General features: G+C 38.8%; 1 protein-coding gene across 2 annotated transcripts in view; it reads left to right on the top strand.

The window, feature by feature from the left end:
• slc39a11 (solute carrier family 39, member 11) overlaps positions 1-17,479 on the top strand; it is a 173,103-nt gene that overhangs the window by 137,138 nt on the left and 18,486 nt on the right. For both annotated transcript variants that reach the window (XM_084938301.1, XM_084938300.1), the window contains exon 6: positions 16,042-16,209. In XM_084938301.1, the coding sequence (XP_084794427.1) occupies positions 16,042-16,209 (168 nt within the window). The remainder of the gene's footprint in view (positions 1-16,041; positions 16,210-17,479) is intronic.

Genomic DNA, 17,479 nt, shown 5'->3' with positions numbered 1-17,479 from the left:
ATGACCTTTGCTTGACAGAGCAGCACACCAGCTTGTTCTTTACCTGCTACACTCCAATGCAGAAAAGACAAGACCTTTTATCACCAACAGCAAGATTGTGTAGTCTGTCTGAACCCGGAATGAAAAACTTTGTGGAGAACCACAACAGCAACTGGTCAAGCAGAAGAAGCTGATCAGCTGTGACTGACTTTTGACAATAAGAGTGAGAAGAATGAGTGAGCAAATGCACTTGGGCAGATGCATAAATGAAGTCTATGTGTGCAAACACTTCCTCTGCTATTCTAACACGGGGACCCAGACCTCTGCAGAACTTAGAGATGCTTTACACAAACCTGACCGGGAGACACAGTCAGAGATTGGCATAGTCTTCATGTTAAAAAGTAATGTTACTGTTAGAGTGAATTGTTAAATGTTGTCATTTTTATGCTTACCATCTCTACATTGTTTTAACACTGTGATGAAAGGAATTTCCTTTTGTCCCCCTCCCCAGCCTCTCGAGGTTCTGGGGGGTGAGGCCGGGTCATTTCGTGGTAGACACCAACGAGGCCTCCCTTGCAAGTGAATTGATCGATCGCTGACTGTCTTGTTTTCTTCATGATGAATAAGTCTCTAAACCAGGTCAAGGGTCTGATATTAGGTCTTTCAATTTAGGTGGACCCATGCTGATCTTTTGGGGAAAAAAGCCAATTATCCCAAAGTTAAAAATACTTTTAAAAACTGGTCTTGTTTAAGGACTGCTTGTGGCCAAAAGAACCTTTTCAAAATGAAAGCTAAACTAACATATTTGTTTTCTTACAGACAAAAACTTCCACTCAAAATGCATTCTTGCCCCCTTTAGCATTTTAGAGCTAATGTTGCAATCGATCTGGCTTTAAGACCATGTAGCAAAATGGTTACATTTTCCGTGAATTCCAATGTCTGATTAAGGTTCTGTGTTAAACCTGGCCTGACCTGTGACTTTATGGTCACTGTCTTATCTCATCTAGGAAAAGGCTGCTGTGTTCAGTCAAATCTGTGCACATCTGTTAATATACTTAATGTGATTATCACAAGATTTTTGACACTATTAAACTTATTTATTGCTGAGTGCAACTGCAAAGTGGGTGATCACTACAATTAACACCTTTAAAATTTGAAATTGTCTTTTGACATCCCAAGAAAAAGAGCATAAAGTATACATCATTATTTCTAAAACAGTTTTGTTTGTTTTTTAAAACTGGGTGTTTTTCATTAACATTTAATGTTTTAGTGAACAGTGGAATAAAATGATAGAAAGATACAATTTTCCAGAAACATTCACAAGAGACCAACTAAACAGACCACATGTGTTACACTGTTATTTTTTTCTGATTTGGTTAGTGGATGAAATGTAATAAATCACTCACTATTACACTGCTCATTGTGTCTTAGCAGCATGACGTTGCAACGGCTGCTGAGGCAACTGTTGCTAATGACTACTCAATGTGATGAAAGATGACAGGTGGGAATCGAGGCTGCATGATAGATGTGTGTAAGGTCTGGTGTGTTAACTAGGCATGTGTAAGAGAGCACGTACATGGTGCATGATGGCATATACTGTATCGTGTAAATATATATTTGATTTTGTTTATGATTTTATTTATTTTATCAAAGATACATTTAAAAAAAAATTAATATAGAAATATAAACATTACAATAATATGTGAATTGTGATTAATCTTGACTAAATTGAGCTATTATTTACAGTCTGGCTTTATAACATCAATTCTAGTATTTCTAAGATACATACTTGATTATGTGTATTTTGTATGTGTAGCTTGTAAAATGTTATAAAATACTAGGTTAAATCACAAAGCATCACAAGGAAAGACTAACTAAAAACCAAAGCACACTGCACGGTCATATGGTAACAACTTGTCAGTCACAAGCTTTCATAATGGAGTCGAGTTCGGACCCACATACTGGACTGGACATGCAGGTTTTAAAGAGTCTAAATCTGTAGCCAACAGAAATCCACAACATGGGGGAGAGAACATAAAAGCTAAGAAAGTCACTAAAGTGAGATGGGACTATTTATACACAGAGAGGGTAATCAGGATAATGGATAAAAGTAGGGTGATGACACACAGCTGAACATGGGAAACAAGGAAACGAGATACGTGAAGTGAAACTGAAAACATGACAAAGGAGACACTGATTAACAAAATAAAGTAGTAGCTAAACACAGAACCAAAAACATGTACTGAACATGAAGCATGAGCCTAGAATAATAAACCAAAACACCATGACGACTCGAGAATTTAACTCAATTAGTAAAGTTCATATGACAAACTACAACTCAAATATAACACTATGAATAAGGAAATAGCCCAGTTTACAAATAACTCTCAACTCTGCTGAATCCGGAGTGTCCTGCACTGATATTCAAAGTTCAGCCAGTAATTACTCTGTGGATGTGCGTTTCTGAGCCATATCCATGTCAGTCAGTCATCCCTGTCAGGGCTGTCATTTTAAAAGAGTTTCTAATCTTCTGAACGAGACTTTGCCAACTTTTCAGATCAATGCTCAAAACTTCTTTTTACCAGTTCCATTTAGATGAGCTCTGACAATCACATTGTTCTCGCTCTGAAAGTTTATCCAACAACAGGAAACTGTCAAAGACGTCATTGTCATTTATTATTGTTCAGATGAATGAACTGCAACTGAGCTGAGCCAAAGAAAGAGAGAAGAACCACACATTTGAATTCTAAAGTCCTGTGTTCAGATCATGAATCAGCCAGGAGGGCAGGCTACTGTGTTTCAATTCAAAAATAGTTTACAGTTTGTGAAGACTTTTATTTTTCTTTGTTTTCACAAAAAAGGAGCCTTTCCCTCTCTTGGGGACAAGAGAGGGAAAGCAGTTACTGTACTAATTAGACCATGGAAATATGATGTGCAAGTTAATGTCCTTTTACCAAGGTGTCTGCAGCTGATACTATTTTATGCACGGATTTAAAGACAAAAATCCTACAAGATTAAGAACTAATGGCCTAAACGTGTGTACTGAGTCCTTGACAACAGCGTTCATTTTTCATCGTGTCTTGTCAGATCTTTGTTTTACATACATTATTAACGATAACCAGGCAGAGGCAATGAAACCCACGTGTTTAGCTCACAGATACTAATTTCGGTTTTTGTAGTTACTGAATCTGGCATTGAAAATGTGATACCTAATATTATGTGGTGCACGGTAAATGATGCATGTACGATATTACTTTGTCTTGCTTTTATTCACATTCACCTGTTGTTAAGAAAATCAGAGCCACCCAGAGCAAGGGCAGAGCTGTGTAGGTGAACCGTGACAAAGAAGAAGATGAGGACTGGATAGAGGAGAAGCATGGCGATTACTGATGAGCACTGAAGTGAAGAAAGAATGATTTAGGGTCAGCAAGCCAGTCCCAAAGAGAGGGATGAAGATGTTTGCAAGTTTTAAAGCAGGGGTTCTCATATTGCAGTCCGTGGTAACATTTTATGCTTCCCTGAAGCCAAACTAGGAAAAAACGCACATATGGATGTATAGAACAATATTAAAGGAAGATTACCCTTAAAATTTTATCTCTCTGTTTCTAACACCTATAAATGGAGCATAGCGTTAGTTTAGTCACAAACGAATCCTTGACGTTTGTTTGTTTTTTCACAGTGAGCCCACTATAAAAAAATCATAAATTTCATTTAGTTTCTTACCTATTAGTTGTTTAGTTTGGTGTAATATGAATTGCCATGGCAGAATTTTTTAGCAATAGGGACACTGTGAAACTTAACCTTGTAAAGGACAGGTTAAAGTCTAAAACGTATGCCCTCCTTCATACATTGGCTTGCAAAAGTATTCGGCCCCCTTGAACTTTCCCACATTTTGTCACATTACAGCCACAAACACAAATCAGTTTTATTGGAATTCCACGTGAAAGACCAACACAAAGTGGTGAACACATGAGAAGTGGAACGAAAATCATACATGATTCCAAACATTTTTTACAAATAAATAACTGCAAAGTGAGGTGTGCATAATTATTCAGCCCCCTTTGGTCTGAGTGCAGTCAGTTGCCCATAGACATTGCCTGATGAGTGCTAATGACTAAATAGAGTGCACCTGTGTGTAATCTAATGTCAGTACAAGTACAGCTGCTCTGTGACGGCCTCAGAGGTTGTCTAAGAGAATATTGGGAGCAACAACACCATGAAGTCCAAAGAACACACCAGACAGGTCAGGGATAAAGTTATTGAGAAATTTAAAGCAGGCTTAGGCTACAAAAAGATTTCCCAAGCCTTGAACATCCCACGGAGCACTGTTCAATCGATCAGAAATGGAAGGAGTATGGCACAACTGTAAACCTACCAAGACAAGACCGTCCACCTAAACTCACAGGCCGAACAAGGAGAGCGCTGATCAGAAATGCAGCCAAGAGGCCCATGGTGACTCTGGACGAGCTGCAGAGATCTACAGCTCAGGTGGGGGAATCTGTCCATAGGACAACTATTAGTCGTGCACTGCACAAAGTTGGCCTTTATGGAAGAGTGGCAAGAAGAAAGCCATTGTTAACAGAAAACCAGAAGAAGTCCCGTTTGCAGTTTGCCACAAGCCATGTGGGGGACACAGCAAACATGTGGAAGAAGGTGCTCTGGTCAGATGAGACCAACATGGAACTTTTTGGCCAAAATGTAAAACGCTATGTGTGGCGGAAAACTAACACTGCACATCACTCTGAACACACTATCCCCACTGTCAAATATGGTGGTGGCAGCATCATGCTCTGGGGGTGCTTCTCTTCAGCAGGGACAGGGAAGCTGGTCAGAGTTGATGGGAAGATGGATGGAGCCAAATACAGGGCAATCTTGGAAGAAAACCTCTTGGAGTCTGCAAAAGACTTGAGACTGGGGCGGAGGTTCACCTTCCAGCAGGACAACGACCCTGAACATAAAGCCAGGGCAACAATAGAATGGTTTAAAACAAAACATATCCATGTGTTAGAATGACCCAGTCAAAGTCCAGATCTAAATCCAATCGAGAATCTGTGGCAAGATCTGAAAACTGCTGTTCACAAACGCTGTCCATCTAATCTGACTGAGCTGGAGCTGTTTTGCAAAGAAGAATGGGCAAAGATTTCAGTCTCTAGATGTGCAAAGCTGGTAGAGACAGACCCTAAAAGACTGGCAGCTGTAATTGCAGCAAAAGGTGGTTCTACAAAGTATTGACTCAGGGGGCTGAATAATTACGCACACCCCACTTTGCAGTTATTTATTTGTAAAAAATGTTTGGAAACATGTATCAAGCCACTGTATTTACCAAATCTATCCACTGCGCCAGATTGGAGTCTTTATTTGCTTTAATTTGCCCCAAGTTGCTGCAATTCTGCAAGCTACTTTGTCACCCTCCTGCACCACAACTCCACCTGTCATGCTGCTCCTGATTTAATCTTCTCTGTGTTGTAACTGGCTCTGTAGTGTGATGCGCAGCTGCTGCTCTTCCAGTTTCTGGCTTTTCATGTGTTTTGGAAGTTTTCCATTTAAATAAAGCCTGCAGATGAGTGGTGAGCGGTAGCTAACATTCTTTAATCCAAACACACAAAGAACAGACAACCAAGTTGGTGGAGAGCCTACATGACCGCGGGGCAGGTCAGCAGAGTCTCTTTGAGCCTAGCATGGCTCTCAGTTAAATACCTTCTTCAGGAACAAAAGGCAGTACACAGCTCTTTTACACCTTAAGGTTCACACTCCCTTGCTACCTCCCAGAGTCCTCGAAGAGACAAAAGATTCTTCCTGTGGAGTTGTCTGCTTCCCCCCCAACTTCCTTACTAGACACCCACCATTTGTCTTACAGTATGGGTGTGGAACATGTTTAAATCCAGTGGCACCAAGGCATTATACAATAAAATAATGTGATTAATACATAAATAAAAGAAATTCCTTATACACATGTATGCGCATGGACAGAGTCTGGCTTCATACTATTCAGCTTAAGCCCTTTGTTTGGAGGAGTCTTACTATTTGGTTCTGTGTGTTTTGCCCAACCTAAGAACCACAAGGACAACATAGCTATTTGTAGATACTGCATAGAGGACGACGCAAATCTGAATCTGAATCAGAATCTGATTGCCACGTTGCAGGGTGAAGAGACCGAGTCACAGTGTGTGTGTGTGTGTGTGTGTGTGAGAGAGAGAGAGAGTGAGTGTGTGAGAGTGAGTGTGTGAGAGAGCGAGATAGAGAGAGGAAAGATGAATATGTGCTAATAATGCATTACTGCATCTAAATAATAATAATCACAATTTGTAGAATATTCTGTTTTCTAGTGTATGTCATATGTGTATACTGTATGTCTTTGTGTGTTAATATCAGTATTTACATCGGAGTTAGTAATGCCAATAATTTAGTCTGCTGTCTCACTAATGGAAGGTTGTCAGAGTTTGCTTTACCGGTGAGACCTGTGTGAGACCTGTTAGCTTGTGTTAGCTGACTTGGTGCAAAACTCAACACATATTTTATTGAAGATGCTGATTTTACAAAAGCAAAAGGCCAAGAAGCTAAACAGTCTATATATGAAAAATGCATGAAAGACTAACAACAGAAAGCATAAATAAACAGGGGACTATAAAGCAGTGAGAGTAGCACAGGGGGCTGGGAAATGACTCAAGGGACGTAGACTATCTGACAAAGACTGAGAAAAAAATGTAAATAATAACAAAATAAACCAAATTTTAAAAAAATACATGGCACAGAAAGATCCACATCTCAGAAAATTCTTAACACAAAACAACTCATCTGTGACGTTTCACTAAGAGAAATGAAGTGTGCTTTCCACACAACTAGCTAACCTGACCTGACCTCTATGTTTCTGGCCAGTTTGTCCTCCTGCTGTTTCTTTGTCTTTCTTTTACTCAGTGATATCTATACAGCATTTTTTCCACACCTGCCTAAAACCTTTGCACAGCACTGTATATGTAACACACACACACACACACACACTTTACTCATTGTGTTATAGGGAAAATAAAGAGTGGCACCTGTTAACATTTTCTTTCACGTTGGCTTCGCGTCCATGAATCACCAGTTGTTTCTACAAGCTTTAGCCTGGGAAGTAAATGGATTTCATTGTCATATGCAACTTACACAGAACATTATAGAAACAGCTAAATCTCATACAGCCCTTTAAACATTATTGTTTGTGGCTTTTGATACATTTTTACAAGTTTAACTTTAACTGCAAAAGAAATCCACAGATGCAGACCAAAGGAAAAGTAGAAAAGTTAATTAATCTCAAAGAGGCCTGTGTGCCTTCTGTGGACATAAACTCCATAAAAACTGGAGGAAAACACATTTCAAAGCAGCACTATCATCAAAATACCAAATCAGCAAGTGTAACCAAATAGTGAAGAAAGTGTCAAGAGACTGGTCATTAAAAATGCCTTCAGATGGAGCCAAGGACAAACTTTATAAACAAGAAATCTAAATAAAAAACACTTCAATCATCAGCACAACGTCAGATGTATAAAATGTGTGCAGTGCATTTGTTAACCTCCTCAAGTGACCTTCTCCATAAGAGCTTAAGCACCAGTGGACTAAAATAATACACATTTCCACCTATGTTTGCACTTAGACACAAACACCACATTACTTGAACCACTGCAAAGTGGTCGCCTGAATTTGTATGTCATGTGTTACCGTTGACCTGAAATGAAAATCAGACTCTTTCTCCTGTGGTTGAAACATTGCTTAATTCAGGATGTTTCTCAAAGGGTTTACAGTTTGTTCCCTGGAGGGAGAGCTTCATTGTGGAAGCACTCTATAAAATACACTATGAAGCAGGATTTACAGTCTTTGTGAGAAAACTATGAGGTCAAGTTAAACCCACAAAGCTGTTTCTCTTGCTACACAAGAGTAGGTTATCTTCAAGACTGTAGATGAACACATTTGAAATCACCCCATACTGTCCAATAAGTGTTGTGGAAAATAGAGTCATCATTCTTGGAAGACCCTAAAAGAGGGTCTATATCAAGGATGTCAAACTCATTTTATATCGCACTTTGATCTTAAGTGGGCCGGACCAGGGAAACGCCCAGTTCCATCAGTGTAAAGAAGTTTAACTACACAATTAAAAAATGCAAGAAAACATGCAATGTCAATAGCGCATTTCTTTTTCTACATGATAAAGAAATGCTGCTGTAGTAATTGTAACAATCTGAGCTTAAATCATATGAAATAAATGTGTTTGCTACAATGTGCTACAAATGTACAAAGGTAGTACATGGTCCAGAAAGTCTTGTAGTTATAAAACAGAAACATTTTGTTAATTTACAGATGCCATTTAAAAAAATAAACATTTGAAGCCAGTGTAAAATACAAAAAAAAAGCATTTCTGTAGTTGATAGTTGAAAATTAGGAACTCTCATTTCATTGTTTATCTTTTCTGTCTATATCTCTACTTCTTTATAATGTCTGTAATGTATTTAACAGTAGCCAAAAGCTATAAAACCAATGAAAACAGAGTTCAAAATCTATGTGCTGATTCACATTTTTCAAAACTACCCAATGTGTCGGATTGGAGTGTGTTCCAATCTGTTTTGCAAGCAATTTTAAATCCCTTTCATTGTTCTGGAAGCACAATGAAAGCATGGAAGCATATGATATAATATAATCCTAAAACAGGGCTTTGTACTCGCTGACCATATATAAGATTTACAAGATTACTAACAGATTTGAATTAGCATATGCTTTTATATTTATTACTTGCTCTTATACCACAAAACTTTGCTGGTGTTGCTTCTTAATGAACAAGGCAATTGTAATTTCATCCACACTACATATACTTCTAATTAAAGTTAGATCTTCTTGTATCTTAATGAAGGGGCAGCAGTGCTGATGCATCTTTCGGCATCATTTGTATAAGTAAAAGCACAGTAATGCTATCCAGCATCTTTCCTGTTACACACAGTGACACGCAGCAGCAAGGCATTATCACAGTGGTTGTACTGTAGTCATGTTTATGTGACCACCTTTCATGACGGTTGATTTTATGTGAAGATGAATAAGACGATCTCCTGGATATGTTGTAAGAGGTATCACAGGCCAGTGACTTCAAAAAACAATGAGCAATATTTAAATTAGTATGGAGGGTTTCCTCTAGATAATTGCAATGCACATCATTGCTTCTCTTGTGACAGTTTATCAAGGAAGCAAGTAAATGAACTATATAGTTTTTCGCAGTGTTAGCAGATACATCCCGAAAAGGCCAAAAGTGTAATTTGGTAGTGCAAATGTGTGGCGTGTCCGAGTGAGAAGTAAAGAACAGCCGATGGCTAAAGCAAACCATTATGGACTGATATTCAGACAGCACGAGAGGCTGCTCACTGCCATAATGAAGACCTCTCAGGCCCTATGTTAACCTGCCCAATTGTGTTGTCAGCTTTCTTTTGTGCCTCTTACAATGTGTCATTATTTTGATTGGCTGTCATTGCGTTTCTTTTAATTTGATTCTCTGTGTAGCGCTCGAAGATTATTTCCACTGATCACTGTACCATTTTCAGGTTATTTCAGAGTAAAATTGTTATAAGATGTGAGACGCTGCACTATACAAAAAAGGTTCCAATCAGGTGTGTCAGCTGCTTTTCACAAAAATGAATCATAAATAGAGAAGGAGAGAAAAAGAAAGTGAGCTTTCATTTAGCTTTTTATTTCCAGCAGCAAGATCAAAACCCCCGAAGAAAAACTAAGACCTCCGACTTCAATGTGAGGTGCCGGTGCTTTGTTCACTTCTGAAAATTGAGGCTTCTTTTGAAATGCCACAGATTTGACAAACAGTTACTGTCAAATTGTGTATCTTATCGATCTGATACGCTCCTCTCCCTCACCTCTCCAAACAGCTGTTTTTGTTTTCTCATCACAGTCATCCTCTCTCCCGTCTCCCCTCCTGTTCTTGATTGATGAGAACAGCAGATATGTTTTGGAATGACTTGACTACAGTGACATGTTATGCTGTGCTAAGTTGCACCTCAGAAATACTTGTTGCCATAACGGGTGTGACCAAAATCTTTGAAAGCCACTTAGCTAACCTAGCTTGCTCCTCGAAGACCCACACTCTTCATTAACTTGGCATGGAGCAGCAGATGAGGCAGTGGCACCGTCACGTCCTGACTCATCTGCTGCTACAGCAACAGGAGGCAACTCTTTCTACCTCCGGATGAAAACTGTGACAAACAGTGTAGTCTCTCTTTTTTTCTCAGTCTCAGGATTCTGTCACACAACAGATCTGCTCAGATCTGCTGCCTGAATGACAAACAGGAGACCCAAACCTTAACATTCCTGGAATATTGTATTACTTTCTGGGACTCCACGGGAGAGCAGGAGATTTTTCCTTTCTAGCCATAGCTGTTTATATAAATGTCAGTATTTGCAGATGTATAGCTTCGATAAGTACTATCTAATTTTTATTATTGTATTGTTTTATGATGCTGTTGTTGTCACCACACGGGGTAGCAGGCATGTGGGCAGACAGTTTGGACACCCAATGTTTGCGAACACGTGGAATTTTCAAACTGATACCGTAACATCTGTGGTATCATAGGTGTGCATCTACCAAAAATTTTGGATGAGTTTGAATCTTGGTCAAGTTTTCTGAAAATCTTGTGAATGTGGTAACTCGAGAAGTAAGTCACCGAGGATTTTCACATTTATACGATGGAGATGGATTTGCAGCACTAGGAGGCTGATGGACAGCACTGGTGGCTAATCAGCCAATTTTTAGAACATTTCCTGCTTCACTATCTCCAACTTGGCAAAAACCTTTATGGTACAGCTTGAACATATAGAATCAGTGCTGTGAAATTTTAGCTGTGTATTTAATGGTCGGGGCAGCATGGTGAGGCAGAGCGCTTACCACTGTTGCCATACGGTAAGAAGGGTTGGTTCATCTTCACCATCTGGCCGGGACAAAGGCTTGCATGGCTTCTCTCTAAGTACTCCAGCTTTCTGCATTCAGAGATAGGTTAGGGTTGTTAGGGTTAGGTGAATTGGTGATTCTAAATTGCCCATAGGTGTGGATGTGAGTGCACCTAGTTGCCTCTATCTCTGCGTTAGCCCTGCAACAGATTGGCAATTTATCCGTGGTAGCTAGGATACGCTCCAGCCCTTCCACTTATCCTGATAAGAATAAGTGGAAGAGGATGGATGGATATCAGTATGGTATATGGAGATTTTATAGCAGCCATTATTATGTTCAAAATTTCCTACCATAAATGTTTTTGTAAATCGGAGATGTTCATGAAGAAGGCTTGATGGATTTAAGGCGGAATGACAAATTTGCTTCACAGTTCAAATCAGGCGTGAAAGTTTCTTTAGCATCATTATGCAAAAATGGCACCCTCTGTCTACTTGTTAGCTGTGCAAGCAACTTTAAGTCTAAAAACTGTGATGATTTATAGACTTTTACAACATCTGTAATGATTAGAGATGGACCGATCCGATATTACGTATCGGTATCGGTCTGATACTGACGTAAATTACTGGATCGGATATCGGAGAGAAATAAAAAATGTAATCCGATCCATTAAATATCAAAAAAGCACCTCACAAAACTTGCGACATGGCGTAACTTGGCTCATAACCGTAGCACGTTGCAGCAGTGTGCTCACCTGATAGAGCAGCTGTGTGTATTTGTAGCCTCCCTACCAATCCAGCATTTCATCTCCGAGGAAGTTTTCCCAGAGAGAAGTAAAGCAAGTGTGTAAGTTCATCTCTGAATGTTTGTAAAGCATTCCCACGTTAAGCTTAACAACCGATATATGGAGCAACTGCCTCTTCTCTCTCCCTCTCTCTCCTGCTGCTACTTCAATCATGAAACTGCTTAATGATCAGCTGATCGGCTTTTCTGTTGCGAGTCCGTCTCTCTTGCTTGCTTTTGGCCCACTTTGCACCAGAAAGAGGAAACCAGCGGCTGAACAACAGCAGCACGTTTAAGCTTGATAAGCTGTTGTTAGAATTTATTTAATATTACTTTCTACACCAGGATCCTTTTCTACGTAGCTGACGGCTGGTAACTGTGCAGGGGCGGATCTAGCAAAGTTTAGCCAGGGGGGCCGATAGGGCATTAACAGGGAAAAGGGGGGCACAAAGACATACTTTTCTTTCTTATTCTCATTTAAAATGTCTAGCTTTTAATAAAAAATTATCCGAATCTTACACCCAAAGTTTTAATCTGATGTAAAATGTATAGAAGTCCATTACTGTATATAGTAACTATTAAGTCTAATATACCCTAGTAAGCTATAGTACTTTTTCCTTTGGGAAGGTATCATCTGTGCAGTCTGCAATTCTGTTGAAGAAAGATGTTGAATCTATTTAATTATTCTTGAAAAATAATTGATTTCTGTGCATTTTTTTTCACACTGCATCAAATTAAAGTTGATTACGTCGATTAAGCATCATGAGGTGGAGGGTGGTTGGTTCCCTTTTTTTTTTTTTTGCTGGGAGTTTTAGAACCCTATTGGTTAGGTTGCTTACTCTTTAAAATACCAGAATAGGGAGGATGGAGTAGGTTTAAGTTTATTAGATTGATCAGTATTGCTGAACTATGAAATATTTTGGGTGCAGTGTATTTTTTGCATACAGGTGTGTATATATATATATATATATATATATATATATATACAGGTATAACAGAATAGCTTTAGTGTTTTGTTTTTGTTTTTTTTAACTTGAGCATTAACTTATACAAAAAGCAGCAAGATATTAAAAAAACTGTTTTATTGATTAAAAAACACACTATATCGGATTCATATCGGTATCGGCAGATATCCAAATTTATGATATCGGTATCGGACATAAAAAAGTGGTATCGTGCCATCTCTAGTAATGATGACTGAAAATTTGTTTACTATGGCTATAATCAGGTCAGATTTTCAGTGCTGTATTTGCTTTCTTTATGAATGAATCCTTTTGTGGCTGCAATAGTATTCAATGTTTTGGCCTTCAGGAAAGAATTGCCTCTGCTGCTACAGGCTTTCTGTGTGCAATCTTGAAAAAGTGAAATGTTCACAAAATAAACTGCATTTCGTGGCTGGTTGGTGGGTTTTTTTTGGTTTTTTTTACTAGGACGGCAGGCATTTCTGTGGAGCAGCGAGTCTTTTTATTTTCACTTCATTCAAGTCCAACAATGGCAGGTCAACGTGTGTGTCCTTGTGGAGAATAGTCCTTTCTGAGGGAATACTGATGAAAAGTATATCTGCATACTCTCAGTCACCAGGCACCTTTATGCCCTTAGTTAGCAAGTAACCTTGAGAGATATTTATCCACGATGTATTCTTCCACCTGCCTCATTCTTTTTTCTTTTTAACTCTGTCTCAAACTGTAAATAGCTAAATTTTAAAAGGGTACAATGTGACAGGATCCCTATTGAACGTACAAAGGGTCATTTCATGGTTTCTTCTTTGGTAGACCAAATGAGCTAAAAGACTGATACAAAGAGTGACTATATTGGTCAGAATAGGTTCTGGTTAAATATTTTATTAAAGACAGTGAGCCCTATCAGTATCAAGGCATGAATGGCAATAACAGAGGGCTGATGAGAGCAGCTACTAGCAAATTTAGGGGTTGGAATGCCAGTCACATCCGTAACCATGTATTCATCCATACTCGCCACTACCAACCCTAATAGGTTTACTCATATCTTTCTTTCTGTGTGAAGTTTAATTAATTAAATACACACACAGTCAAAAGTTTGGCCACACCTTCTCAAGGAAGTATCTCAACTAAGGACAAAACTAGAAATGGCTTATTTAGTGTCCAAAGTGGATTTTTGTTATTTGAGTTATTTTTTTATAGATGCGATTGAGAGAAGCAGCTGCTGGCCAACAAACCAGACATAGTTGTGGTTAACAAGGAGCAGAAAAAGAAAAAAGACTTGAGTAGAAACTTTCAGAGTATACACCGTCTCAATATACATATATATACATATATGTATTGAATCATAACATTTAGAGTAGAAGAGAAGATTATCTTTATTAAGACAATTATCTTGTGGTACTTGTGCATATTTGGGTATTTGTGTTCAGCTAAAAAATGTTTTTTTAATCATGAAAATTTCCAGTAGTCAAATAGTTTGGGAAGTTAAATTGGTGAGAAATACACAGCGAATTTTCCTTCTGCTTGGCTGAGGTTGTTACAGAGAGTGCACTGCAAGCTAAAGTCCAGATTGTTTGACCTTTACTCACCAATAATTGCAATTTACAGCCCCCTACATAGTAAGAACAAGACACTTGGAACACATTAATAGAGGTCAATTGCTTGTGTTCAGCAATGTATGTGAAAAAAAAAGAGACCAATGCAGGGATGGGGAGGGCGGCCGAGTCTTCGACTAAACGCTGCAAACTGAATTATCCACTCGAGGGCATCTCTCATGGCATTTCACGAGAAGAGCAGGGAGAGGTTTTGGTAATTTAAACCATTCCTAGTGCATCTACAGCGTCTCTGCTTCTAGACAGTCTCCTTTGATTGGAAACCTATAAAATATTAAAAGCATTGCACCATTTAGTCAGCTAATCATCATTATGTTCATGCTGTACCCAACATTTTTCAGCTGTTTGATGGTGTCTGTCCATTTTGGGCTTATTTTGGGTTTTTTATAACAACAAAATGTAATTTACTCCGTGTGCGTAACCTTCATCAGAAGTTTTGTGCAAATTAAATTGTCTTGGGCCATTAACTTTGGTTTATGACACTGACAGATGTTGTATTGCTGGTAATTGGACTGATATGCGACAAATCCTGAGCATTTTTCTTTTAATGAAAGTTTTACTTTTCGTCTGTCAGCCTGTAAATACAAATTTGGTGACTGACGTGCTAATCAGGCTTGAAGCAGCCAGCCGAGGCAGATGATCTTCTCTGTAATAAACCCATTTGTCATTTAAGTTGTCCTTTGATCTTGTGGGTAATTGCTTCCTATGTGTCGCGCATCACCGCAAGTTTTCGTTGAATAACAGAAAACTAAGTGCATGTTCACGTGAGTCACAATTATAAGGATTCTGTGTTTGAAACGTCGACATTCAGACTCACATAAGCGCTGATTGGTATTTCAAAGACCTTAATTAGCCTGATTAATGTAGTTCTGAGTGTCTTTATAGGATGCACCTCTTGACACCTTTGTTCTATTGCAATCAAGTATCAAGTCTACAGCAGATTTGTTGTAAATCCACGCAACCATCTGAGTGTTATATAAACAAGGCTTCAACGTGTGACTGAAATCAAGAAAAAGCTGTGAATGCTGACTCCCAATCCTCCTCTACCAACCCTACCTATTCTTTATGATCGTAGTCAAAGATAGGGTTAAAATCTGCTGCCACATGCCATAATTAGGAGTATCATTTAAGCCATATCAGGAAGGATGAGGGCTGCGGTCGACCCTGCCACTAGGAAATGGATGAATAATGAAAAATAAGAGGGAACAATGAAGAAGCCGAATGTTAATGAGGAAACCCTCCCTTCCTACTTTTACACGTCCTCACGCCTCGCTGATTGCTGGACAAGGTTTCCTCAGAGTGTTTTGTTTCAGGAAAAGTCACAAGAATAGCCACAGTCAAAGAGAAGGGTGTCTGGCGCTGTGAGGCAATCCACCAAGCAATTAAAGCCAGCCTGCAGTCAAAAAGTACTTAAACAAGTCTCCCAGCCATGTTTGGAAGCAATACTTGTAGGCAGGTTGAAAGGTTGTAATCCCAGTGTGCATGTCGGTGTTTCTTAAAAAAGGGATTCTTGGAGTTCTTCTGAGTTTTTTATTTATTTATGTGCTAAACTTGCAATTACAAGCAAATTCTATTGGGTTCAGCTCTGGCTCGGGAGGTGCACCAATCTGGAGGTTGGTAGTTAGACCCTCGGCTGATAACCAATCAATCCATCTGTTTCTGGTAATCAAAGGGCTTTACAGTAAACACATAGATTTAAAATGAATCCTGTGTTAATGGGTGGATGTGGCCTGCAGTGTGAAAGTACTTTGAGTGGTGAAAAAGAAGTGCTGTCTAATGTTTGTTATCCTCTGTTAAACAGATAAAATTGAGAATGGAGACGTCTACCAGAGAAGGAAAGGACTTCCTTCGAGCAGCTCGGGTGGACATGAAACAGGAAGTAAACAACAGGAAGTGGCTGAACAGAGAGGCAGCAGCTGGCGGCGAATTCTTCTCCTCATCCTAGCCATCACTATCCACAACATCCCGGGTGAGTACAAACCACAGGACATGAAGTTTTGCTTGGGAACGTAAATTGAATTCAAACAATACGGCTTCTTTTTTAATGATCAAGAGTGTTTTTCTTTGTTGTGGGGAAAAAACACATTTTAGCTATAACCTTCCATCAATGTAAACAGACTGAATGCCTGCACTCACTGATAAATACTCTTCGCCTTTATTGTGGTTTATATCTGCAAAATGGTTGTTGTTTTTTTTCCTCCACAACAAAGACGACGACTATTATTATGTTATTTCTTTTCTAGGGGTGTTAAATTGAATTCAAATAAGCAGTCTTCTTCTTTATCAGTTAGTGCCAGCACTATGTCTGTTTTTCTCTTTTTGCTACAACTGTGCATCCAATACATTGTTTAAGATCTGGAACTTAATTGAATACCCAGAATACAATCTTTGCTTTTCATTGAGTGACTGTTACAGTCATTTTTGTGGCTCTGGTTTGAGTTCCTGAATGAATATATGCCTGCAGGTATATATATGTGAACAACATCAGCTGTGACCTGGAAGCAAAGCTTTCTGTAACAGGCAGCGCAGCACCTAGAAGCTTCTGCTCAGGTTTTCTTGTTGACTCTAAGTGATGAAAAAATATTTTATTATGATGATGAAATGTTTTCCCAAATCATGAGCAATAGTTGCACCACAGAACTTTTACAGGGCTGACTAAGCACCCACTAATGATGCTAATGATAAACGACAGTTGAGGGCAGTAATAAATTTGGGTTCATGTTGCTCTTGACTTTGCTGTCAACACAGCTTGAAAACTTTGTCTAAAATTCATTTGACAGTTTGATTTAACTTGGACTTTTCAGTATGGCAACGATATTATTTGGTTGTTTCAACAGTCCACCAGTTTAGTACAGACTGAAATAAATAAATAGTTATTGGATATGGATATTTTGGCGTGCTTTCAGAAGACTTCACTTGTAATGCCACCGGGATGGTTGAAAAACAATGCTGTTTAATTTGAAACATCTTGATCGTCGCATTCATGCCAACTTTGAATTTTAGGCGACATGATACAAAGATACTAATGTATCATGGTATTAGCCTGCTAGCAGTAGCATATGGCAGCACATAGTCCAGCTTCACTGGTTGTTGCACCATTGAGTCATTATATACAATCATGTTGTTACCTGCACTATAAAGTTTTTTCATTTATCTGTCCGATGATTGGACAGAAAGAAAAAAAACAAAAAGCAGACATCAAATGTGCCTTTTTCTTCTGACACTAGAAAATGTAAACT

This window comes from Perissodus microlepis, chromosome 8, assembly GCF_051167445.1.
Source record: "Perissodus microlepis isolate ML-2025 ecotype Zambia chromosome 8, ASM5116744v1, whole genome shotgun sequence".
NCBI lineage: Eukaryota > Metazoa > Chordata > Actinopteri > Cichliformes > Cichlidae > Perissodus > Perissodus microlepis.
Note: the sequence above shows the minus strand (reverse complement) of the source record. Positions and strands in the feature narration are given on the sequence as shown.